At 38.2% G+C, this 27,977-nt stretch overlaps 1 protein-coding gene across 5 annotated transcripts in view; it reads right to left on the minus strand.

The window, feature by feature from the left end:
- Window positions 1-27,977, minus strand: part of robo2 (roundabout, axon guidance receptor, homolog 2 (Drosophila)) — a 748,943-nt gene that overhangs the window by 209,110 nt on the left and 511,856 nt on the right. For all 5 annotated transcript variants that reach the window (XM_039745871.1, XM_039745870.1, XM_039745867.1 and 2 more), the window contains exon 7: window positions 22,043-22,054. In XM_039745871.1, the coding sequence (XP_039601805.1) occupies window positions 22,043-22,054 (12 nt within the window). The remainder of the gene's footprint in view (window positions 1-22,042; window positions 22,055-27,977) is intronic.

Below are 27,977 nucleotides of genomic sequence, written 5' to 3' on the forward strand. Positions count from 1 at the left end.
AGTTAGAGGTTTCCGTAATTGACTCTTGAACCACTGCCAAAGCCATAAGCTGAGAAAAGCAATCACCATCTAGAGTAAAAGGCTGAAATAGCTGCTCATGCCCGCTCTACAGCATCACCGAAAATAAATACAGTAAGCGCCGCTTATTAGGAAGACATTGAACGGGGACATCTTTCTTTTTCGATTTCCATTAGAGTGGAATTTTGGAAGTAAGCTTCTCAACATTCTTAACAACATTTTCATAATGCACATTTTTTTTTTGGTGAACAACAGTTTCTTCATTTTCTGTTCCTGATTACCTCATTACAGGGTTGAGCTTATCTTTGATGCTTTGGCACCCACCCTGGAATGGACACCAGTCCATCTGGATGGTGGTCACCTTGTTCAAGCACAAGCATCTTTCACTTTACTGCTGGTTTCATTCAGCCATCCATTTTGCAACACAATATCACCATTCAGAACCACATGCAACCAATGCCTGTCCCAGGGGCACTGGGTACAAAGTATGAACCAACCTTGGATGGGACTCCAATCCATCTTAATGGTATGCTTCTTATTCATGCAATAAGTAACATTGCCTTTTTACTGAGAGCATCTAACACAAGTCTGCAGTGGGCTGGCGCCCTGCCCGGGGTTTGTTTCCTGCCTTACGCCCTGTGTTGGCTGGTATTGGCTCCAGCAGACCCCCGTGACCCTGTGTTAGGATATAGCGGGCTCGATAATGGATGGATGGATCTAACACAAGTGCACACCATTCAAGCCTACTGCTGGTCTTGTTGAGCCAGTTATTATCTCTTAGGCCAAGAGTCCAGTCCTTGATTCTGGAGCAGGTTAAGGAACAAATGTGCAAGTCTTTGAGATATGGGAGGCAAACCACACACACACACACACACGCACACACACACACACACACACACGGCAAGACGTGTAAAATCCATGCAAACCAAGACCAAGATAGGATTTTTAAAGGATTTCAGGTCCTAAAAGTTCATGGGCAGCATAGCTATAGTGCCTATAAAAAGTATTCACCCTGTTAGAAGTTTTCACATTTTATTATTATGCTACACTGAATTACACTGAAATTAATTTGGCTTTTTTGACACTGGTCAACAGAAAAAAAACTCTTTAATGTCAAAGTGACAACACAGTTCTGCAAAGAGGTCTAAATGAATTAGAAATATTAAGCACAAAATAACTGATCGCATAAGTATTCACCCCTTTCAAGTCAATATTTAGTAGAGGAACCTTTGGCAGCCATGCCAGCCTTGGTCTCTCTATCAATTCTTCTATTTTTTTTTCCATGCTTGTTCTTTGCTAGACTCGCTGAAGTCAGACATATAATACATAAATGTGGAGACAGCCCGGAGTGAATTGTGCTAAAAAGTGGGTGGGAACAATTAAACAGTTCACCAATCCAATGCCTCATGAAGGCGGGGCTCAAAGTAGGAGCAATGATTTCGAACTTCAAGAAGTGGCAGGGCTCTCGTTACCCTGGTCCGATAGATAGCAAGCTTTACTAAAGATGAACTGTTGATATGGTCTCCAAAAAAATCTGTATACAATGTACAAATATGTGTTGCGTTCGAATAGAGCACATTGAACATGTTAAAAATAGACACAACCTACAAACGAAAACCTTTCTGCAACATCAGATTATACGTTAGCATTCGAAGACATCGACGGACGAGTGTTAAATGTGAAATTGTCGGAGGTGCTGTGTGTGCTGTTATTCATAGTTATGATAACAGTCAATGTGAGTTTAGAAAGAATTGGCAGCTATGCCTATGAAGATATAAGCTGCAAAATATACATTTTAAGTAAACAGTGTGTCACACTTCGTTAAAAGGACTGCCTTTAACTTCCTTAGCGTTACATTTTTTCAAAATAAAAACATAAAAAGTGTTTTTATGAAATCTCATCTTTCTACTGTAAAACATTCAAAACACTAAACATGTACAAAGTATAATAATGATATAATAATAACGATGAGTAATAAAGATAATAAATTATAATAATAAGAACAACACACAGAACTTGTATGTGTGAAGTGAGTGTCATTTTTGGATTCCCAGAATCACTTTTGGTTTCACTGACCATTTCAATTTCACTACCTGAAGACAGATTCACTTCCTCATCACTGCTTATAAGAGGCGTTTCTTACGAGACACCACTATGAGGGTAAGAGAAGACACGTGTACGCCATTGGCCCTTTTTACAGCCCGAGTAAACCTTGGGTGTTACGCAAGACACGTCTATATTGTTGCCCGTGAAAGAAACTTTGTGCAGTTCTGGTCACCATGCTACAAAAAAGATATAGCATCACTCAAAGCTGTCCAGAGGGGAGCAACATGGTGCAACCCAATACTTAAGGACATGTTGTATCTTGGCCAAGCAGAAGAGACTGCATGAGGACCTAATCAAAGGCATTTGTGTTTATGGTGTTCCAGTACTTAGAATTAGAATTAGAACAATCTAGACGAGAACAGGCCATTCAGCCCAACAAAGCTCGCCAGTCCTATCCACTTGCTTCCTCCAAGAAAACATCAAGTCGAGTTTTGAAAGTCCCTAAAGTCTTACTGTCTACCACACTACTTGGTAGCTTATTCCAAGTGTCTATCGTTCTTTGTGTAAAGAAAAACTTCCTAATGTTTGTGCGAAATTTACCCTTAACAAGTTTCCAACTGTGTCCCCGTGTTCTTGATGAGCTCATTTTAAAATACAAGTCTCGATCCACTGTACTAATTCCCTTCATAATTTTAAACACTTCAATCATGTCACCTCTTAATCTTCTTTTGCTTAAACTGTAAAGGCTCAGCTCTTTTAATCTTTCCTCATAATTCAACCCCTGTAGACCTGGAATCAGCCTGGTCGCTCTTCTCTGGACCTTTTCTAGTGCTGCTATGTCCTTTTTGTAGCCTGGAGACCAAAACTGCACACAGTACTCATTGAATCCAATAGAATTCTTTTAAATAAATGGTGAATCTTGTAGTCACAAACACCAGTAGAAATTAAGGGGGAGTACATTTAGGACTGAAGACAGGAAGCACTTCTTTGTGAAAAGAAGGAGCACACGCTGATACAGCGCATTGCTGCACTCACCACATGACAAACCAACTCAGGATCCCAGATTAGGACCCAAGTGCAGCCATGCAAGGAGTGACATCACAGCATCACACTTGTTCAGATGGAGTGGAACCAGTGTGATGTTTTTCATGGTGGCTGGAGTGCCAATTCTGCCACCAACCGCCAAGGTTTTTCCCTGTAGGTTGGAGGGCCTACCTGCAGGGCCAGGTGCAGATTAACGTCATACCCAGGATGGAGCAATTACAAGTTAAGGGACTCGACGAAGTAGAGTCACTTTTGGCATTTACGGGATTTGAACCGGCAACCTCCCGATTGCCAGTGCAGATCCCTAACCTCAGAGCCACCACTCTGCCCTTTGTGAAAAGTGGGAATCTTAAACAAACTGCCAAGTCATGGAGTTGACGCAGAAACCTTGAGAACTTCTAAGAAGGATTTGGATGAGCTATTGGGACAGCTTAGCTAAACAGTTGAGCTTGATGGACTGAATGGTCTCCTCTCATTTGTCAGATTTGTGAAGTTCTTATGGTCGTATGTGGAGTGGACAAGTATGAGAGTGTGTGGGTGCATTTGTCCTCTGTTGAACTGGTGTCCAATGCATGAATGGCTCAGATGTTGTGCCCAATACTGCTGGAATGACAACTACAGTAGGTGCCTGATTAGATTACATTAGATACGGTAGAGTTTCTTCTATGAGATGAGACCCATTGTTTTCAAATTTAAACACTTTGAAGAATGTTTTGAAAAAGATTTGTGCCCAGTGGTCAAAAATGTGTGGAAGGCCAAAGGAAATAAGTTTTCAAATGTATCCATGTTCGTGTGGACAGGGCCTGAACACAGGTCGTGAGCTAGCATCTCTAGTCAATTTTAATCACATAACTCTCGTTCAAAAATATTCCAAATTGACATCCATTTATTGTTAGCTATTCAAGGTCCTGTCTTTTTGACAACAAGGCAGATTGTCTGATAAGAACACATCATTTAAACTTAAAGTGAAGTGGTTGCTTCATTGAAAACAGCAGGCACAAACACGCTTGATGATTCGCTAATATGATACCCACACAAGTCCTTCAGTCCCGCTGTATTTTTAGCAGTGAGTGCACAGATCATTGGAATGCTAGATAAAAGGATAATGTGGACGAGGATGTCAGCAGTGGGAAAACAATTAGAGAGCAGGGACGGTTTGCGGTCTAGAAAAGAAGAGAAACACTGTTTGCTGAATGTAAATGAACAGTAAATTAGATTTGATTTCTGGCAAATTATGCTTTGATACCGCATTCAGCAAGCGCCGGCTTCAATCAGTGTCAGGCCACGGCTCTGTTATGCTAATGGACATCTAAGAAGACCGTGTGGGATGATATGGAAATCAGACGGAGGAGCGGAATGTGGAAAGAAGACCTGTGTTACACGAGGGGGCTGCGGGACCCCGGGGTTAATCATATCATGTTCGGTGTTGTTTCTACACCGGAGGATGGTACAGTGTGGCAGGGATTAAAGAGGAGATAATGAAGAGGCAGATAAGGCCACTGTCTCCATCACAACTTGGCTGCAGTGTCATTCCACGTCTTTGTTTAAAAATTGTTTTCTCTCGTTTTACACAGGTTACCATTCCAAACACAACAGAGCATTCGCAACCCCACTTAATCCAATTTGGGGTCACTGGAGCTGGAGCCTTGGCACCTTGGACAGGGCAGGAATCACACACACAATTGACCCGGGTTAAAACCCTAGTGTGGGTAAGTAGAGATGATGGCTGAGCGATGATTTTTAATTTTTATTGTTTATACCAGGCAGTGCTATTTTAGTTTGAAATCAAAGCGTTTTATGGCGTGAATTAACTGTACTTAGTGTAAAGTGTAAAATAATCTCACATTTGGGTTGTTCACGGAAATGGCACCTTCTCTCATGTGATGGCTGAAGTGGTGTATACCACTGATATTTTAAGTAAATTAAATGATTATGTTAAATATCTACCACAAGATATTTTTGCTATACTAAAATTAAAATTGAGGCATTTTTATACAAGTGTTGTCACCCTCTAAGTTGCTTGTTTCTTTCAGTGATTGCATATTTAAAATAACATAAAATCAAATTAGTGAAGTGCATATTGTGTTCAGTGTGTTGATGTCTCTTAATTAAGATTTTTTTAACAGGTAGCTAAGGTGAATTCTAAAAAAAATGTTATTTTCAAACCACAGTGCAACAGTAAAAGCATTAAGGACACAATAAGCAGGGATATTTATTTAGCGTAGTCGGAAGTGCAGCAACATCGCATGATTGCATAGGGAGAATGTGGCAACTCCAAACAGACAATGATGGGCTCCATCACATGGCACACACATCCACACTGGGCCGATTTGGTGCAATCAAATAACCAACCAAGAACAGCATTGGTTTGTTAGAGGAAGACAGGAAGACGCGGCTGTAAATCCAGACAGAATGTGCAGTGTCTCTGTATTGACAATCTCTGTGCCGTGACTCAAAACCAAGATTTTGGATCTTTGAGACAGCAGTGCCAACAACAATGCCACCTTTAAACAAAACTGTTTTTGAAAGTTTAATTCTGTGGTACAGTAGGTGAAGATGTGGATTTAGACTTCAGATCAGACCTCTAGCTCACTGCCTGGCCTGTCATGTATGTTCTATACTGTATATCACAAATGTAGGATTCTCAAAATCTATTTAATCCATTTTAGGGTGATGGAGGGCCACAACCTATGTTGGTTGCCCTGGGAAAAATGCAGGGGACCAGCTCACTTACTCAGGGTAAGTTTTAGAATCCCAAATCACCCAAACTTTGGAGGAAAACCAGAGTATAAGGAGAAATACAAACACAGGAAATCATACAAATTCATATCTGGACTGCAGAAGAATGGATTAATGAGATAGCAGCACTACCCACAGCACCATCAAGCCATACATTGCTTATTATGTCCTAACGTTTCTTTCATTTATTGTCTCTGTAGCGGACTGTAGAGGTCCTAACCAGCCTCCACCCTGCTGTAATAGCCTCCCTGTACAACCTTCTTCAAACAGCTCCCTCTACAGTCAGACCCTTTCCCTTCAGATTTTCTCTTACTTTATCCATCCACCTCCCCTTAGGCCTCCTTCGCTTTCTCTTCACCTGTACTTCCATTCCCATCACTCATTTTTGCCCACATATTCTTTGTCTGTCTTCATGATATCTCCATACCACTTCAGCCTACTTTCCTGTTCTTTCTTAGCTATCTCTCCCACTTTGCTGTACCTCTGGTTGTCTTATTTCTTGTAACTCCACACATCCACCTCAACACTCTCATTTCTTCCACATCTAACATATTCTCCTGCGCTCCTTTAACTGCCCAGTGGTTATACCCCTGTAGCAGATGGCCGGGACCCCTCCACGCTGGAAGGACTGGGGGAGCCATTCTACTGTTACCTTCCCCGGACTGCTAGATGGCAGCCCCCCTGGGTTGCAGCAGTGCCTCGGACTTCCGCAGGACTTCATGGGGGTTGTACTTGGTTACAGCCCTGTTGGGATCCGAGGGCGCCGCCAGGGGGTGCCGCAACAGCTGCTGAGTCATCTTGGGCGAGTTTTCTGCCGCAGTGTGTGAGTGTTATAAAAGGAGCCAGCAGTTGTTACTCTGGGAGCAACATTCGGGAGGAGGGAGATGAAGGTTGCCTGGATGAGAAAGGAGAAAGAGAAAAGAAGAAGAAGAAGAAGAAGAGTACTGTGTAGAGGTGGGCTTGTGTTTTGTGAACTGTGGTTGACTTGTGGGGACGAGGAAGGCGTTTCTCACAAGGAAAAAGAAAAATAGAAACTATTGTGTGCTTTGAACCCGTGTTCTATGTCTGTCTGTGTCAGGGCTGGCCTTTATACCCCTTTCTTAAAAACCTGACTTTTAACTTTTGCCTTAATTCTGTAATCACACAGCACTCTTGATACCTTCTTCCAGTTGATGAAATGATCAAATGAATAATCCACTGCATCCACTGAACAGTGTCATCTCCAGGCAGAGGAGTAGCTTCAGTGACAGACTTTTGTCACTGTCCTGCTCCACTGACAGACTGAGGAGATCATTCCTCCACCACACTATGCGACTCTTCAGTTCCACCCGGGGGAGTAAATGCTAACATTAATTTTATTTTTATTTTTTTCATTTTTTCATGTTTATTACTATTTAATTTAATAGTGTTTCTTTGTATCAGTATACTGCTGCTGGATTATGTGAATTTCCCCTTGGGATTAATAAAGTATCTATCTATCTATCTATCTATCTATCTATCTATTGCTCCATCCTGGTCTAACACACCTAAATTGTCCTAACATTCTAACTCAAGTAAGGTTTCCTAAGTCAGTGGTGGGGACTAAACTAGCAATCCTGTAGTTACCAGTTGAACATCTTGGCCACAAAATCATTTTTACACTTATATGGACATAAAAAGTCCATCTATCAATGCATTCTTTAATTTGTCTTTCTTTCTTTCAAAGGTTCACAGGGAAGCAGAGCCTATTCTGGTAGGACCAACCCTGGATGGGGCAATACTCGCTTACTTTAACTCATTATGGAAGAGGCAATGTAGTATCCCTGACATGCTTGCCTTTGTTTTGTTGGAGGAAGCTAAGTGCTCTACCATTAGTTAGTTAGCCACTCTTCCGTCATCTTTGATGTTGCGTTCCCATCTGTTATAAAGCTTCCTCCACTTCTGCCTGTCCTGCTCCACTTCCTCCAGGTTTCCTCCCCTTGCTCCTATGTATCATGGAGGGAACGTGCAAACTAACCATGAGAAGACTAGAAACTGAACGTATATCCCTGGAACTGTGAAATGAAATTAATTATAATGCTGTGTTTATGTTTCTTTCATATCTGTCACAGATATAAAAGTTCATACCGTCTTGAGCCTTATGATACTCATGTCTTTTGCCATTAAACTGTTTTATGCTCCTGTATAAGACTGGGTTTAACAGGCATTTACATTTTGGTGGATGATCTTGAGTTTGGTGGGCTGTGCAGTGCTCTGAGCCAATGCACTGCGAGGAATGGTATATTTAATATAAATCATTGTGCTGTCACTGATATGATTGCTATTCATAAGTCGCATCGACCAGGGAGCTCTGTTTCTTCCATACACAGCATAGAATTGTCCTTAATAATAATGAATACCTCCCTGTGTGTTCAATCATTCATCCACCCATTCATTCATTTCCTGAACCCACTTATTCCAAAACAGGGTCATAGGGATGTATAACCACGTCTGGTTTCATTTTTTCAACATTCATTTACTCATTTCCCATACTCTGTAGTTTATATGGTGCTCTAGCAAAAAAATGAAATGTTTTCGCTTTCAAGGGAACTCCTGATTGCACACCAAAGACCCCTACTTGGCCTTGATTCCCCTTGCTGAAAAATACACGGGTCAACAAAAAGCCCAGTCATTTACTACAAAAAAATCTAACCCCATAAAATAAATCTTTGGTGCCAAATGATAACTTTGACATTTGATTTATATGACTGTCGAAGAGCGATATGAAAACCTGCTTAAGGTCACCTGTGTCATGTTTAGCTAGACAATACCTTTTTTTTTCATCTTTCCCCAGACTCGGCAGATGTTTTGTTAGATATGGGGAACCTTTACATAAATAAAATGAGGAATTTTACATTATGAATTAGAATGTATGCTTTGCAGTAAAGGAACAGAGAGCTACTGTAGTTCATGGAATTATCATTATAACAAACACTGATACTGCCAGCACAGAATGCATCGACTTACCAAGCTGTGGACTTTCCCTTTAAGGACCGTGTTTTTGTCCTTTAATCCTTTCCATTTTTATTTTTGTAATTTATGTTTACTGTAATTTTAATTAATTTTTTTTTTTTTAATATTTACGGTTTTGACCTATTTCCTTTCTTCAGAATTACCTATTTAGGGCTCTTGGTGTTCAGTTGGGGATTAACTGAATTAAGGAACCTGATGATTTAGACACTTTAGGTTTTAAGCAGTGTTCTTCGGCACTATTTTGTGGTTCCTTGTGGTAAGTTTTGGCATTTATATGTATATTTTGACTCATTTTATGGTTTCGTACAGTGGGGATTCTAGTCTAAAGATTTTCTTGTTTTGGAAAAGTTCCGTTATTTGCTAACTCGATGAGGTCGTTATGTCTTCACACAGACAGAGTTTGAGAGTTGAACCAGGAGGTAGTTGATTATACAGAAGAAGGGTAAAACCGGGAGATTATGAACATGAGCAACAAAATAAAAGACATAAAACTGGTCAAAATTTCAAGAGAAGAAGTTTAAAACCAATGGTGCATTTGAAAAGAGCAATTTGAAAATGGGTTTTAATTCTACAATTAGGATAAGGAAGGGAAATCCAGGATGACCTTTTATTCCGTCACTTCACTGTCTTCCGAGGACACATCTCAAACAAAGCATGAAGTGGCACTAACAACAGGAACCCAAAATGGTGGCGATCATGAAAAAACAAAATGATGGATTAAATGGTTTAAAACCCTGTGCAACTCTAAAAGTGACAGGAATTTCCAGTTCATATTCAGAGAAACCCAAGAACCCATAGTATTAGAACTCAGAAATTCATGGAGAAGACGACATAAAAAATAGAAATAGAAACCAAAATAATAACAGAGGTAAGTTTCCTCTTGTGACCTTGATTGTCACATCATTTACATCATAGGAGTGGGGGCTCTGAGATTAAGGATCTACGCCGGTATCAGGAAGGTTGCTGCCAAGAGGGATCCTACAATACTGGGCCCTTGAACAAAGCCCTTGACCTGCAACTGCTGCAGGGGTGTTGTATGATGGCTGACCCAATGCTATTACTTCAAGGGGTATACAAAAACTTACAATGGTGAATTTTTTAAAAAAGACATGAGACATGTAATGATGGCGGCAGTCACATCATACCTTTTCTTTCGGTTGGATAAATTTCTCTAAAGCAATTCTAGCGATCGTTATCTTTCAAACAGCTCTGTACTAGTGTCAGGTTCAGTTCTGGTATATTGAACTCCTACATAAAGACATGCAAAATTTGACAAATTAGAGGAGGTCATTTAATTCAAATTTGTTTAACTAACAGCTAAGATATTCTTATCTGTCTACGACTCTGATTTTCGCTTTGCCTTCCCGTTTTGTTTGCCTGATCATTTTGTTGCTTACCCAGTCTCCCTCTTAAGACACCTTTGAGCTCAGTTAAATATGTCCTGCTTAGTTTCGATACCGACAATAATCCTAAGAAGTGACATCACATTACATTCTTTTTGTAAGTTTGTTCATTTTCTAGAGGATTTTTTGTTCCGATTTTACTGCTTTCCGATTTGGCTCTCTCTTGCTGTTAGGTTTCGATTCTTGGTTTAGCGGATTTAGACTTGTTTTTTATTTGGTTTTCTTTTGAATACGTCTTTATTATTATTTTTTGTTATTTTGAAGTGAATGCTTTTTTGGATTTTTGTGGAGATTTTTTTTGAGTGATCTATTTATTTTTTTAATTTAATTAATTAATTCAACTAAATATTACATACTTTGTGTTATTTTTTGGCAGCTCTGGCTTTCCCCATTCCCCATAACAGTTTTTTACATCTTGGGCAAACAGAAATACAAAAAGAACTCCAGGTTGGGTTAACAGAAGGAATTTTGTGGTTATTTGCTTGAAGAAATCACATTGGGAAAGAAAGAATCCAGAGGTTTTAAGGTAAGGTAAGGTAAGGTCTACCTTTGATCAGCAAATCTTGATGGTTAAGGAACTGTATGTCATTTTTATTCAATTTGATATGAGTGCGTTCAAAACTGAAATTATAGTGTACATATGATATTAATATTTTTGAGCTTGCTTGACTACAATTAAAAAGATATACATGTGCTTTATAAGTTTATTCAATTTCACTTTCTCCTTAGTTTTCAGATCTGGATGCTGTCCCAATGACTGGTAGGGTGTCAGGGTATAAAACAGTCCAGTTACCAATTCATTCATCCTTTCATTTTCTAAACATGCTTTATGATTAATAAATAATGAAACAGCAGCACAACAAACACAAGGTAGGTGCCACCCCGGACTCAAATTCCAGTCCTTGTACCCGCTCTCTCACTCATACTGGGCCAGTTTAGAGACACCAGTTAACTCCACCTGCACATCTTTAGAATAAGAACACAAACCCGGAGTGTGCTAAGAACACCAGCAAGAGCAAAGAGAGAAAATGTAAACTCCAGACGGACAGGCACTGGGATGGGAACTGAGCTAATAATACAGGAAATATGAATAATCTCCAAAAGCATTTCTTTAATAAACAATACACTGCAGAGATATTAGCCATGAGCTAAACTACTTACCTGAGGAAAAAGAAACAAGAGAGCGGCTTGGTGGATTTAATCTCTATCACATTTTTGTCTGAAGCAGTAATTTAATTTAAATTTCAGTTTGCTTTAAGTAAAACAATATTCCAGATTTTACTGAGATTAATGAAATGTTATTATTAATAGTATGTTTGTAAAAACACAATGTAATCCACTGAAGTTCTTTCTTTAGTCCAGTGACTAAAGTACACAAAAATATAAGAATTTCAGTTAATTCAAAACAAAGCTAAACCTTCCAGATGTCTTTTTCTGAAGAAACACTCCAGTATTTGAATTCTTTCTTCAGGAAAACATAACATAACCTTATGAAAAATGAGATTCTCAAGATGAAAAGTGTGTTTGAGAATATTATGTCTTTTAAAATATAAATGTGTAATATAATAATACTAATAATAATAATAATAAAGTGCAATAATGCTGCTGGTGTTATAAGTACTACTAGTAATAATAATAAAATAATAAGCCCATTCATTTCTAAAGCCACTTATATCAGTTTATCATCATGGCTGCTGTACTTTGTCCTTCATGAACTGCTTCAAGGTATGGAAGTAGCACATAATATATTATTATTATTATTATTATTAATAATAATAATAATAATAATAATAATATCATCAGAGTTCTTCACCAAGCATCAAACCCCATGCATCTCACTACGAGCCTGGCTCACCATCATGTTCAAGGGAAAGGTGTGAACAATATGGAGCAATATTTCAGTCAAAATTAAATTAATAATCCATAAAAACATAAAAGTACCTTGAATTCTGACAATAAACACAACTTGTCTTATTTTGGAAGAATGAAGTGGATAGGACTGGCAGACTTTGTTGGTCTGCATGGCCCCTTCTCATCTAGGTTGTTCTAAAATAGATATTAATAGCAGCCTGGAAAGTGGGTACAATATGATTAAATGTGTCATGAAAAATATTTTAGGGTTGCTTACTTCTTTATGTAGTTATGTACCTAATTCTTCATTTATTTAATTGAAACCACATGCAACATAAAATACACAATTTATTTAAATATATAAATACACAAATAAATGTAAATATATATATATAAATAAAAATAATGTAAATGTGACAATAAATAATTAACAACAACATAACATGTAGGTATAAATGAATAAATGTGTCATGAAAAATATTTTAGGGTTGCTTACTTCTTTATGTAGTTATGTACCTAATTCTTCATTTATTTAATTGAAACCACATGAAACATAAAATACACAATTTAATTAAATATATAAATACACAAATAAATGTAAATATATATAAATAAAAATAATGTAAATGTGACAATAAATAATTAACAACAACATAACATGTAGGTATAAATGAATAAATGTGTCATGAAATATATACAGTACAGGCCAAAAGTTTGGACACAGCTCCTCATTCAATGTGTTTTCTTTATTTTCATGACCATTTACAGCACTTCATCACTCTCCTTCTTGGTCAAATAGCCCTTACACAGCCTGGAGGTGTGTTTGGGGTCATTGTCCTGTTGAAAAATAAATGAGCGTCCAACTAACCTGACTTCTGCACAACACAACTGCTGGTCCCAACCCCATTGATAAAGCAAGAAATTCCACTAAATAACCTGATAAGGCACACCTGTGAAGTGAAAACCATTTCAGGTGACTACCTGTTGAAGCTCATCGAGAGAATGCCAAGAGTGTGCAAAGCAGTAATCAGAGCAAAGGGTGGCTATTTTGAAGAAACTAGAATATAAAACATGTTTTCAGTTATTTCACCTTTTTTTGTTAAGTACATAACTCCACATGTGTTCATTCATAGTTTTGATGCCTTCAGTGAGAATCTACCAATGTAAATGGTCATGAAAATAAAGAAAACACATTGAATGAGGAGGTGTGTCCAAACTTTTGGCCTGTACTGTATTTCTTCATGTATTTATGTAATTATTTCGTCATTTATTTATTACAGTGACACTGCATGCAACATGAAATATGCAATGAAATGAAAACTGTCACTTTCACTCGTCAAAGTTGAGAGGGCGGGCTCTAGTAAGTACTATCATTTCTTTGCTGTATTGTCAAATGCCACATTTACAGCAGACACTTCAGATGCAAACTGATGTCAATCCAAAATCAAGACAAGCCAGAGCCCACCCAGCCAACTGTGAGGAGGGAAAATGACAGTTTTCATCTTACTGCGTCTTTCATGCTGCATGAAGAGTCACTGTAATAAATAAATGAAGAAATAATTACATATATACATAAAGAAATCAGCAGCAAAAATGATATTTTGTGACATTTTATCATTTATACTTATAGTTAATGTTGCTAATAATCATTTATTGTCACATTTCATAGTACTTTTATTGATTTGCTTATTTATTTAATTTTGTTTAAAATATTCCTCCATATAAGATTCCTGTGAACAGTCCTCTCAGAGTCTGGTTGAGTGGTGGAAACAATCAAGAAAATAAAAAACGAACAATAAGATGGTATGTTTTTAGTTTATGGGACTTCTATCACACTGCAATGAACTGTAACTACAGTGCTCTAAATGGCTCTCGAAAATTTACTTGGTGAATCAGTTACACATTTAACATCGTGTTTCTGGTGATCATGGTTTGGTGTCCATTTTTGCTGTTGTCTTTGTATGCCGAGTGAGTTCTAACTCTACAGTGAGGTAGATTTCCTGGGGTAAAATAACATTTTAATAAGCTGATGGAGTTAATGAGAAATACTTTATTGTGACAACTACCTGTTTTGAGAAGCACATGATAGATAGATAGATAGATAGATAGATAGATAGATAGATAGATAGATAGATAGATAGATAGATAGATAGATAGATAGATAGATAGATATGAAAGATAGATAGATAGATAGATAGGGAGTATATACATCCATCCATCCTCTTCCGCTTATCCGGGGTTTGGCCTTGGGGCAGCAACTTAAGCAGATAGACCCAGATTGATCTGAAAGGCCACTTCTTCCAGCTCTTAGATAGATCCCAAGATATGAAAGGCCAGCCGGGAGACACATCCCTCCAGGATAGATAGATCTTCCCGGGCCTCCTCCCGGTTGGATGCCCGAACACCTCACCATAGGAGGCGTCCAGGAGGCATCCTGATCAGATAGAGCCACCTCATCTGACTAGATCGATAGCGGAGGAGCAGCGGCTCTACACTGATAGATCCCGGATGACTGAGTTTCTCACCTATCTTTATATATAAACAGATATAATAGATAGATAGATAGATAGATAGATAGATAGATAGATAGATAGATAGATGTAAAGACACTACAGATAGATAGATAGATAGATATGAAAGGAACTATATGATAGATAGATAGATAGATATGAAAGGAACTATATAATAGATAGATAGATAGATAGATAGATAGATAGATAGATAGATAGATAGATAGATAGATAGATAGATAGATAGATAGATAAATCGATCTTTATTTGTCCTCATGTGGAAATGTGACTTTTTACAGAAGCTCTATAAATAAATAAATACATAAATGGACAGCTAAATAAATATATAAACACATACACACTCTGTGGTCTGACTAAAATGGAAGAAAACTGAAAAAGGAAGAAACCTTCTGACAGTCCCAGTGAGACACTATACATGTGTTTTACTGTTGATATTAGAGCCCCTTCGTGTTTCTCGACCCACTTCTTCTGAATGATTCATTGGCTCAAAGCCCTCGGTGTTGGTGTGTCACACAGACCATGTGCAGCATTGTTCATAATCGCACTCAGTTTTGTTCTTATTCTCTCCTTTGCAACGACCTCCAGCGGGTCCAGAGTGTGCCCCACTATGCACTAACAGGCACGATTCTTATTAACACTGCCTAACAGATGGATGGTATCAATATAATGAATTTAAAAAACAGGTACTTTTAATGATTATAAAGCTAGAAATAAAAATTGTGCAATTCCCTAGTTTAGCCTTTTAGATCTGTTTAAAAAATAAGTTGGATGTCACATTTATGATTGATTGCTATTAACTTTTCACAAAAGAAAATCTTTCTAATCCATTAGCTGACTACTTCTATGTCAGATCTGATCACAAAGCACTAAAGTAATTCTGAAGACTCTCACAAACTTGTTGGCTGTGATGTATTTTTAATTAATTTGGAATTAATTTGGCCTTGACTCGGTTGGATATTCACTTACTGCTGGCCATCTAATGAGGCAAATAATCTGCTTATTATCGGTACTCAAAGTGGTTCTCTAACTTTAAATTAAAGTGACACAATTTGCTTTTTGAGCTATCTTAGTTAGCAGCGTGATTTCTTAGCTTATTTTTTTTTCATGCATTAAATCAAATGCTCACAACTTCAGATTTGCTACATATTTTTATTCAAACTCACATTAACTAATGGGGGGTCCGGTGTAGCTTGCAGCAGTGGGTTACAAGTCAGGAACCAACCCCAGCTGAAGCACCCATCAATTGTAATTTTCATCAAATGTGTTGTAATCAGATCATGGCAGAGGGCATCCCTGGATGTGGCACCGGCTCATCACGGGTAACAGAGTTTAGAGTTGTCAGGTCAACCTAACTGGTGCGTTTGTATAATTTGTAAGGAAACTGGTTACACTGGATGAACCCATGGAGACACAGCAATAAAGCACATGGAACTTATCCCAAGTCTTTGGAGCTAAGCAGGAACAGTCCAGGCATTGATTCACATGTACAGTATACATTTTTTTTAACCCACTTATGCAGTTCATTGGAAGGGAAGCTGGTACTAATCCAGGCAGGGCTGTGCCACTTAGCTATTTAGATTTTAGTTCACTCATGGGCACTTGTGAAGCAAGTCTTGGCACTGAGCTGGCAGCCTTTTAGTTTATAGCCCAGTTCATTAGCCATTCAGCCATGCTGCTTTTTAAAATGGTAAACACAGGTCTATGATTAAGTAACTAGTGTATTCTCCTTGTTCTCCATTCATGATCACTCCGTCCATGGATTATATTTTAAAATGCTGAAGGAGTTGAACGGTAACTGAAAAAATCCCCCATGTAAAGTCTCTCAGATATGTTTTCACGTTTTGCGATCGGCTTCTGTTTACCTCTGTGCTTTTTAATTTACACCAAGTGAGAGGACATCTATGTCCATTTGTCCAAATAGTCACGCATCAGTGCCGTAGCCCCTCCAGATCTCCCCTGGCAGTAAATCTTTGATCGTATTGAGCTGCTCGGCTTTGTGTTTCTGCGTCTGCTGAACAAGATCAGTCCATTTATATGTAAGGAGCAGTTTATCGAAAGAACTGTTGACTCTTGCTAGTCCATTTATGTCTATTACGAAGAGGCCTTGTATGGTTGGCCTCCAAGTGTTTCCTATCTGTCTCCAACAAAAGCTGATCTATATGTAAAGTAAACAGAAGATGCGTTTCTCATAAATGAATGAGAGTTTATTAGCTTCATTGCATCATTTATTGCAATCTGGGTACACGGCAGGAACTAAATTACTGAGATTGTCTATGAGTTGAGCAAGCACAGAATTAATGCATATTTAAACAATGTGCCTACCTGCCTTTGATGGGATGTAGTATGACAATTACCCAGCCGAGCTTCAAGTTCTAAAAATGGCAGCTCGTTTGATTTGAGACTTTAATGATTTATTAAAGTCATCTTCACCTCAGAGGAAATGGTGTATCAGACAAGATATTTAATTCATGATGGAACACATCTGCCCAGGGGCTGGAGGATTTTTAAAACAAATACATTTCTGAAGGCTCTTTTTCTCTCGGTCATATTTTATTCAGAGAGGTAAAGCAATTACTGTCTCCTTTCTGAGGATAGACTGAATGTTTAATTTTCAAAGATCTTTCACCCTAATAATTTCTGACAATCACACAGTGGGCATTAAACCTTAGGCTGTTTTGACCCAGACAATTTTCTATGTTATTATTATTATTAGTAGTATTATTATTATCATTATTATTATTGCTTCTTTTCTGGTTGGTATTTCTTTTAATTAACCCTTAAATCTGACGCAAAACTCCCTGATCCCAGCTCTTATTATTATAACAAATGAAAAACAGGGATGAGGAATAAAAAAAAAAAAAAAAAAGTCAGAGGCTAATCGAGATTAGGAAATAACGTTTAAAGAACTTCCTCTAAATTTCTATTTTATTGAGCAAATATATGAAATGCTATTAAAGGTACTTTGATTTCTGTTTTTAATTTTTTAATATTTTGTTCTTCCACTTTTTCCTACTAACTACTTCCATCTAGACTTTTGAAGAGCACATCTTCAAATTTTATAATTAATTTAACAACAGAGTAGATTCCGATGTAGTCTAAACAATTTGAGCCAGTTCTTGAAGTTATACCCTGTTGGGCGCAGTCATTGTTAACATTTGCGATGCTCCTTCTATTGGAATTAATTTCGTAATGCAAGTAGTGATAAAAAAATCACGTTTTCCATTCCAACACATGGCACCTCGTCAGCATGAGAAACTTGTACTAAATGCTGCATAATTATGGCAAGAGAGAAGCTAAAATTTACCACCCCAAATCTGAGAATGCTGGGACATTCCAAAACAAGTTAGGATGGGTACAATGAGGTATGATAATTAAATAACGATGTGATTTCGAACAGTGGTACAAAAGCAGTATCCATGCAAGGAAGAGTCCTTGAGGATTAAAGATGGGCAGAGGATCTCCAATTTCTCAACAAGTGCATGAGTAAATGATTGAAATGTTTAAAATCAATGATCCTCAAGGAAAGATTGGAAGGGATTTGCATATTACTTCCTCTACAATTCATAATATCATGAAACGATTCAAGGAATCTGGAGGAATTTCAGTGTACAAAGGGCAAGGGTGTAAACCTAAGGTGAACACCTATGATCTCCGATCCCTCAGATGGCACAGCATCAAGAAGCATCACTCATCAATGGCTGATAGAATCACATGGGCAAGGCCTGTTTACTTTGGCAAACCTTTGTCAAGCACTAGAATACGGAGTTACTTTCACAAAATTCCACTTCAAAGTTTACAGTGCAAAAAGGGAGCCTTTGGTTAACCATGTCCAGAAGCGGCATCGACTTCTCCGAGCTTGGGTGGCATCTGGCATCACACAGTGGAAATGTGTATTGGTGTCAGACAAATCAGTATTCCAGATCTTTTTGGGAAGAAATGGACACCATGTGATCATGAAGAACTGCATCCAAAACATAAAGGACCATGACAGACAGACTGTTATCAGTAGCAAGTCCACCCGGGAGTAAAGTCAGGGTCTGTCATGGTATAAAGTATCTATCTATCTATCTATCTATTGGGTCAGACAAATCAGTATTCCAGATCTTTTTGGGAAGAAATGGACACCATGTGATCGGAACCAAAAACATAAAGGACCATCCAGACTGTTATCAGTAGCAAGTCCAAAAGTCCTGTCATGGATGTCAGTGCGCAAAGCCCATTTAATGTAGGTAATGTAGGAAAGTGCATTGAGATTTTAGAGTACCAAATGCTGCCTTCAGGACGACATCTTTTCTTGGGATGTTCATGCATTTTTCAACAAGACAATGCAAAACCACATTCTGCACACATGACAAAGGCATGGCTGTGGAAGAAGAAGGTCCAAGTACTGGACTGGCCTGCCTGCTGTCCTCACCTGTCCCCAGTAGAGAATGTGTGAAGAATTTTGAAACGAAAAATGCTACAAAAACAACCCGATACTGTCACACACCTTAAGACGTGTTTGCAGGAAGAATAGGACAAAATGGCACCTGAAACACTTCATCACTTGGTATCCTCAGTGCCAAAACATCTGCTAAGTGTTGTGAGAAGAAATGGCGACATTTTGTGGAGTGTGTTGCAGGCCTGAAATGCGGGAATGGATGTACATTAACGAATGAAGTGAACCTGACAGGACAAAACATGAAATATCTTGGGATTTATATTGTCTGCAATGAATGAAAAGTCAAAGTAAATTTAAGAATCACGTTTTAACTAACCAATTAATTAATTATGTAAAGCAAAACATAAAACTGCAGAATGTGCAAGAAAACAGACAAACTAGCAATGGTGATGTTGCTACAAAAAGGGTGAAATAATTCAAGTACAAAATAATGATTAACTACACAAAAATGTATATCCTGGAGTAGGAGACAAGTAAGAAATAGCCAGGCCAGAGGTTATATAAAGACATATAAAGATATGTACAGTAAGTTTAGTATATACTATATTCAGAGGGTCCTTGGGTTACAACGTCTCTACATACGACGTTTCGAATTTACATTTACAACAATGAGTGTTTTGGCTTACGCCATTAGCGTCGTACTTACAGACTATGTGAGCGAACTAGTTTGGTTGCGCGCAGAGGAAGAATACGCAGTAACGCGGCGTATGAGTGAGGGAGTTGGCGAACTAGTTTGGTTGCACACGGAGGAAGTGTTCCGTTTGTATTGCTTTGTTTGGTGACTTTGTGGCCCTTATCATGGCTCCTAAATGAAAGTCAGAGTCTTCAGATGGTAGTGCTTCGAAGAAGAGGAAAGCCATCACGATGGAAGTGAAATTAGACATTGTAAAGAGATCAGAAGGAATCAAGGCAAGGAATTTTTTTTACACTCATTTTTTGTCATTTTTCTGTTACTACAGTACAGGGTACAGTACAGTATATTTGTGTCCTTTTCCTTTTTCTGTGGCTTAGTTGTGTTTTTATGTTCTAGATTATGATTTTGCAAATGTTTTAGAATAGGTAAGTAACTTAGTTTAGGGTGTGTTTCGACTTACACCAAAATTCGGGTTACATCACTGTTGTAGGAACGGAACTGTGGCGTAACCCGAGGACCCCCTGTATATATATATTATATATGTAGTGTGTATATATATATATATATATATATATATATATATATACAGGGTGACACAGAAAAACGTGAACTTTTGAAAAACCCAATAAAAATAGAAGAAATCCAACAAAAAAATTTTATTGACAGCAATTGAACCACTACAACTTGCCTTTTAAGAGACAGTAATCCAAATTATCAATGTCTGAAAATTACGTCCTGTAGATGGCATCCTCCTGTATATGCATTCTTCCAATTTGCTGTTGATCGCTACAACATCTCAGCTAGGATACCACGAATTTTGTCTTGAATTCTTTGTTTCAGTTCATTCAGTGTCCTTGGCCGAGTCGTGTAGACCCGACTCTTAAGGTAGCCCCACAAGAAAAAATCACAAACGGACAAATTCGGTGATCTTGAGGGCCAGGGAATGTCACCGAATCTTGAGATCACATGGTTACCAAACAATTCTTGCATAGTTGCCATTGATTGCCTTGCAATTGATTACTAAATTACTAAATGGCGAGACTGTTTACAGCTCAAGGTCCCTGTTCCGCAGTGCTGCCAACAGTATGCATTTCAAAAGTTACCGTTTTTCTGTGTCACCCTATATATATATATATACTTGAACCCGGACACACACAGACGGACATCGCTGGCTCCACCACACACTGTTTATTTACAATATTTACAAGTCACGTGCACCACAAACCCCAGTGCCTCCAGCACCGTTTCCCCCAATGTCCAGGCCTCACAGTCTCAATGCCTCTCTCCTGGCTGCCTCCAGTCCTCTCTCCAGCTCCGCCTCTTCCACCCGACTTCCGTTCTCGACTGAAGGGAGCTGGCCCCTTAAATAGGAACCCGGATGGGCTCCAGCTGCTTCCCGGCACTCCTCCGTAAACACACCCCAGTGTGGCGGAAGTGCCAGCTGCGTACCCGGAAACCATCCAGGTGTCCCCTGTCGTCTCCAGGGATGTTCAGGTGCTGGGCGCCACCTGGCGGTGGCCACGGGTCCCTACAGGGCTGGGCTTCCAAGCCCTTTAACCATGGCCCCCAACATAACCAGGGCGGACGCCAGATGCCACAATATATATATATATATATATATATATACACATATATACATATATATATATTTGCATAAGCTAAGATGCTTACTAGGCCAAATCCTTTTACCAAGGCAGCATTAATAAAACTAATATCGGTATTAATATGCTGGCCTAACCTTCAACTGCTTGTTAACTTAATAGTTCATTTTTTTCTTCTTCATTAAAAGGAAATGGATAGTGCAGATAAAGTCTTGACATTTTTCGATTTAGCTTTGATTTGAATCTCCTTTACACTCTCTTGAAAGCCCCAGATGACAGACAGATATAGCAGTGCGCTTTAACAGCTACATACAATATAGCAAAGGTGACAAGTGGTAACTGAAAAAGGCTTTGCATTCCAACAGAAGTGCAAACGAAGACATTGGAGACAAAGGTCAGACATAACCTTTGATCCTGTGTTTGATCCTTGAAGCGCTTACCCGTGTTAGCAACTCAGTGCAGATGCATTCAGGTTTAGTCGATTAACAGGTTAGTAACACAGCAGAAGCAGATTGCAGTAAGCAGTAAACAGAGCAGTAAATGAAACAACAACAAAAAAATAAAAAATAAAACACAATAATTCTGCAAGAGTTGAAAGCAGAGGTGTTTTTAAGGCGGCTGCATTTCACTTTGCTATATTTCTGTGCACTTGTTAGTAAAAAGGTGAATAATAATTAATGAAGCTTGATTTCAAGCACTGCGTGAAGCTCATGCACAAATGGGTTTTAAGGATGGTTACTTACCAACAGGGCGAGCTGGAGACAGAATAATGATGTGGTGGAAATAGAAACAGAATAGACAAAAAAAAAAAAAACAAAAACACAAAAATAAATAAAAGTCAGGATGGATGACATGAACTGAGAACTCATTCTGACAAGGAATAAAAAGAAAAGTTATGAACCCCAATTTCTAAAGGCATCAAGAACATGCAGGCTGTGCCCGCCCACATCATTTTAGGGACCACAAGACTAACTAACAGGAAGTCAGGGGACACACCTCTCCCGCCTTCCCCCAATTAAGTAAACATTTCCAAGATGGAATTCTTTCAGTGCATGTCAGATTTCGGGAGAGCTGTTTCTCAGTTCCAATTATTTTCATATAGCCCTTAGTCAGGTGGCACACTCGGAGTGCTGTGAAAGCCTCAAGTAGTCTTCAATTTCCTGCAAGTGTTCTCTGCTCTCAAGGTTTAGAGTAGGATTTCCAGAGGCTTACTGTCAATGACATATACATGTCTTATACTCCCCTTTTTCTAGTTTTTTTGAAATCTATCTCCTACACTGACACTGACGGCCATGCTGTCTATTAGTTTCCAGTGTTAATTGACTCCTATCCACATATTATATTCTGACATGATGTTTGAATATTTGCAAGCTTTTCTCTCAGTTATGTACTATTTTAATATAGAGTACTTTATTACAGTATTGCCTGCTTTTTATTATTTGGCTAGTTCTCTTGGAAATCACAAAAGCTGAAGCATTGAACCTATGGGGAAAAATGGCATTAGATTCTGGTTGGACACTGGCATGGGAAGAGATGCAGTGGAGCGGATGCTCTCATCCCTCAAAGATCAATAATGATCTTCTCACAGGTTCATCTACTGAAAAACCTTGTTACAACTTCCACTTCCTCTTTAGTCAAGTTCACTCGTCTTTTAGGCATTCTGACAGAGACCGTTAGCGAGTGCAGGGCTGATCTGAGGACCTTACTAAAACATCCAATTAGTAATAGTGATGTATACAGAGGGCGGGGTTTTAATCAGTGCAAGTTTATGATGCTCACTTACTGGAAACTCCTCGTTTCTGGGGAACGATTTCAGGCCCTGATCCCCATGACGAATGGGGTTCCATGGCTTACCCACACCTCTTCGCGCAAGATGGACACACATTAATCCACTCAGGCTCAAAACATCTAAGGGCATCACAGGCCAGTTATTGCTCTGTCTGACATTTTCATGTTCTGCCACTCGTAATGTTTTTCCTCCTGTGTGTGGAGGCGAGTGAACTGTGGGTATCGCAAAATGGGCTACACTTTTATAAAAGTGCAAATTGCAGGGATTTATACTTACTGGGAATTGTTTGCTTTGAGTCATCTTTTAAGGCAAAGTCTTATTTCAGTCTTTTTTTTTACTATTTTTGTTTTTTTGAGAGTATCTGAATAAATTTGTGTATTTGTAAAAATTTCTTCACAGTCTTGTCCTTCCTAGACAAATGCTTTGAAGGTTTCATTCCCTAGATGGACATTTCTGTGGTATATTTTGGAATATTAAAAACTTGTTTGGAATTTTGAAATCCAGGGACCCTTTTGACCTGTGTTAGCCAATGCCAGCCTATGGAGTTTGGGAACAGACTGTCTGGGGTGAAGTCTATTTTTGGGCAATACAGAATAGGCTCTGGTCAGGTTTAAGGATCTTTTTAGATCTTTTATTTAATGTCTTTGCAACCCAGTTCATGTCAGATCTCTCTGGAAGGAGGGATGGTATCCCTTTGCAGAATCACTGCCAACATTCATAGTGCCTTCCCCTCAGAGAGTCGTCACTGTCACACATAGCATCTGTTTTGGAGAATCGCTGGTGGTATTATGGCTGAGCAATATACCTTTCTTAAACAACCCACAGCAACCCGTCGCAAGGCACTTTACAAACCGTGCAGGACCCGTTCCCATTGAATACAATGGTGAGTCACGACCCAATAGAGGCAATCCGTGACCAGCCCATAGTTTAAGAAACTGGGTCTTAGAGGCCTTACACTTTTGCACCATTTTGAGCACAGATACTCAAAACATGGGAAAGGGCATAAGCTACACTGCCAGGTAGGTAAGAGTCTGTCGCATGTGTTATTAGGCTGAGGGTGACAGTGGGGACAAGTCTGTCTGGTCTGTGCACTTTGTGCTCTCAATTTCCTGGCATTTTCTATCAATATGGGCTAGATTTCTGCAAATGCTTGAACACAAATTGTATTATTAATCAAAGTACACAGAGTCATCACTTTCTATCTATCTATCTATCTTATATAGTGCCTTTCATATCTATCTACCTATCTATTATATAGTGCCTTTCATATCTATCTATCTATCTATCTTTCTTATGAAGTGCCTTTCATATCTATCTATCTATCTATCTTATATAGTGGCTTTCATATCTATCTACCTATCTATTATATAGTGCCTTTCATATTTATCTATCTATCTATCTATCTTATATAGTGCCTTTCATATCTATCTATCTATCTATCTATCTATCTATCTATCTTATAAAGTACCTTTCATATCTATCTATCTTAAATTTTGAAGCATCATAATTATTAAATTGTCTATGAATGGTATCACAAGACCTTATCATACTATGTGCCTTTAAGAATGAAACTAAAATGCCCTTATCATTTGCTGAAATTGCATCTTTGTTTTATGACACTGTTCATAAGATTCAGAAAAGGCAGACATTTAATCAAAAGCCTGTAACTTCTTGATTTTGATAGAAATTGTTGTTTCCGTTAAATCAGACTCAGAAATGTCCAGTTCTCTAGTAATCAGCTATCATTTTTCCCCAAAAAATACTTACCCTTACAGACATTGCACTGTTGTCTAATATGTGTTTTGAAATTTTTAAATCCAAAATTCTGACACATACTGAAAATGACTTAATTCAACCTTGCATTATTACCCTCTATAATTAAAATTAACAACACCCACAGAGACTAAATATTCAATGTATACACAAATAACTATACATATATTTAAAAAATATATTTGGACAGCTGAACTGAAAAGAGCTCTTTTTATGGATGGATAAGCAAAATGTCATTTTACTGTTGCAAGATTAATCACTCCAGAAAGCAGCAATCTACAAGTCACTGGCTGACAGGTGAAAGCAAAGTAGGGTTGTAAATTGGCAGAAATCAGCAGATTTTTTTTTAATCAAATTCAAATTAAAATAAACACACATTCCTTCAGAGTAATCCACAGATATTCAGACTGGTAATGAAATAAAATGATTACTGAATGTTCATTGTCCAAGGTTATGCATGATTGGTTTCATTGTTATGAAGGGTGTAAAAAAAATATAGTAAAAATAGTTAAATTAAGAAATAAAAAAAAAACAATGTGGAGATAATGGAATGATGAAGCATTATAAAGAAGCCGAGAGACGACTTAAGAGCCTACTTTACATAGAACGGCTCTGTAGTGTTAAATTTCATGTAAGTATAAAGTTAACATTTCTGAAACAGACAGAAAAGGTAGCAGAGCATAAGATGACTTTACATCTTTCAGCACATTTTTTTTTTAAATTAAACATTACATATTTCTTTTGAAAGGGCATCTTATAAACTCTTCCTGTAATGGAGCAGCTCCACTTTATCATTTATGTAGTGTCTTCTCACAACTTGCTCCACTTGTACCCCGCAGATTGAAATGAAACAAACCCGTGTATTAAAAGGGTTACAAATTGGAAACGGTCCCACAGGTCACTTGAACACCCCCCCCCCCCTTCTTGTATTATTAAACTGCTCCACAGAGACCCTGAACATTTGATTTAATGCGCATAGGAGAAAAGAAGAGAGATTATGGCAAAAAATGTTTTTATTAACCTTTCCCACCTTAACAGAAAAACCTGCAGCATGCACCACTAAACTGTGAAATGGTATCTCCATCTGCCTTATAGTGGTGCTCTGTAACCGTAAATAAATTGTAATTACAAAGACCACGAAAGGACTAGAATTTCTATATTGACTTCATCAAAAATACTCTTAAAATGACTGCGGAGCCTTGAGGATTTCATCGTATTAGTCAATTAATGATGTAAATGATGCACCATACACTGAAATTCCAACACAACTCTCATTTTCTTATAGTAGTAATTATCTTATGAGTGCTTTTCAGTATTATGAAGGTAAATCAGAAAGCATCTACAATTTTTTCTTTAATTGAAACGATTGCCAGATTTTTCTGAGCATAAAATCTCATATATTACAAGAATTATGAGTTTATTTATTAGTGGGCTCAGGTTGTACCGCCTGCACTTATAATAGGCCAGTGTGCATTTATATTTATATATTTCTGGGGTTCACACAACCCAGTTTTTAGTAATGTACTGTAGAAATAACACATTTTATAATGTGTGACTGATTAACAAAGTAGGTGGTAATATATTGTAATACTAGCCATTCGCCCGTGTATTAGTGAAACAGGACAGTGAGGAGGACCCCGCTCAGTTCACTACTCTCGATGTCACTCTTCCCTCTCCCCTCGGCCCGCAGTCTCTGTTTCAAATTAATACGAATATATCAATCCTGCAAGTGAACTATGATTCTTAGCGCGATGAGAGAAATCTCAAAATCAACCGGAATGTTCAAGCAAATTATAGAAAAAAAAGATCTAAATCCGTTCAAGTAGTTCTCTCGTTTGCTAACTAAGCAGAATTAAGGTTACGTCCTGAGGCAGACGCGTGAGTGAGGAGGGCCCTGCAGCCCGATGAGTCTCTCTCGGATTCACGCTAATATATCGCTCCTGCAAGCAAACTATGATCCTTAGCGCCATGAGAGAAATGGCAAAAAATCAACCGGAATGTTCAAGCAAATTGTAGGAGAAAAAAAATCGAAATCCGTTAAGTAGTTCTCCCGTTTACTAACTAAGTGGAATTAAGGTTGCGCCCCAAGACAGATGCGTGAGTGAGGAGGGCCCTGCAGCCTGATAAGTCTCTCTCGGATTCACGCTAATATATCGCTCCTGCAAGCAAACTATGATTCTTAGCGCCATGAGAGAAATGGCAAAAAATCAACCGGAATGTTCAAGCAAATTATAGGAAAAAAAAAATCGAAATCCGTTAAGTAGTTCTCCCGTTTACTAACTAAGTGGAGTTAAGGTTGCGCCCCAAGACAGATGCGTGAGTGAGGAGGGCCCCACAGCCCGATGAGTCTCTCTCAGATTCGCGCTAATAAATCGGTACCGCAACCGACCTATGATACCAAGTGTGATGAGAAAGTCGCGAAATCAAAGGAATATTCAAGCAAATTATAGAAAAAAAAACCCGATCTAAATCTAATAAGTAGCTCTCTAGTGAAAAGTGGACAGATGTACAAACGGGTCTAAAAAACTATAAGAAATTTTGCACTTGGACCACTAAATTTTTAAAACAATTTTTTAGTGAGCACCTATTGGCCAAGGATAACCTACATTCCAAATCCCAAGTCCTCATAGTTCGGGACATTTTGTGATGAATGAGTCAGTGGTATTTGGCTTTTATACTGTATATAAAGATAACAGTATATTTTTGCTACTCAAGATTATCATTTCTCGAAACGCCTCAGATGGGATTCGAGAGGAAACCATTTTACCACTGACCATATGCTCTATACTGCACATGACTTGACTTCATGAATGAAGATATGTGCTTCTAAAAAATGACCAATTTAACACTTGTGTGTGGGGATGCCATGTTGTAAAATTACGCTATCTGTCAATTTGTACTTCTTGTAGTACAGTTCAGATAAATAGGATGAAAGAGCTTGTTAGGGTGACTGGCCTGTTTTTATCTCAATTGTTCTAATGTCCTAATATTATTAAAGAAATTACAGAACCTGACAATATCAGATCATCCTTTATACGACAAGGTAATGAAAAATAATCAGATGAATAGGGAAGCTATTGTGGTCCTTCTGATTTCCATTTGTGTATGAATTTCCG

This window comes from Polypterus senegalus, chromosome 2 (genome assembly GCF_016835505.1).
Source record: "Polypterus senegalus isolate Bchr_013 chromosome 2, ASM1683550v1, whole genome shotgun sequence".
NCBI lineage: Eukaryota > Metazoa > Chordata > Cladistia > Polypteriformes > Polypteridae > Polypterus > Polypterus senegalus.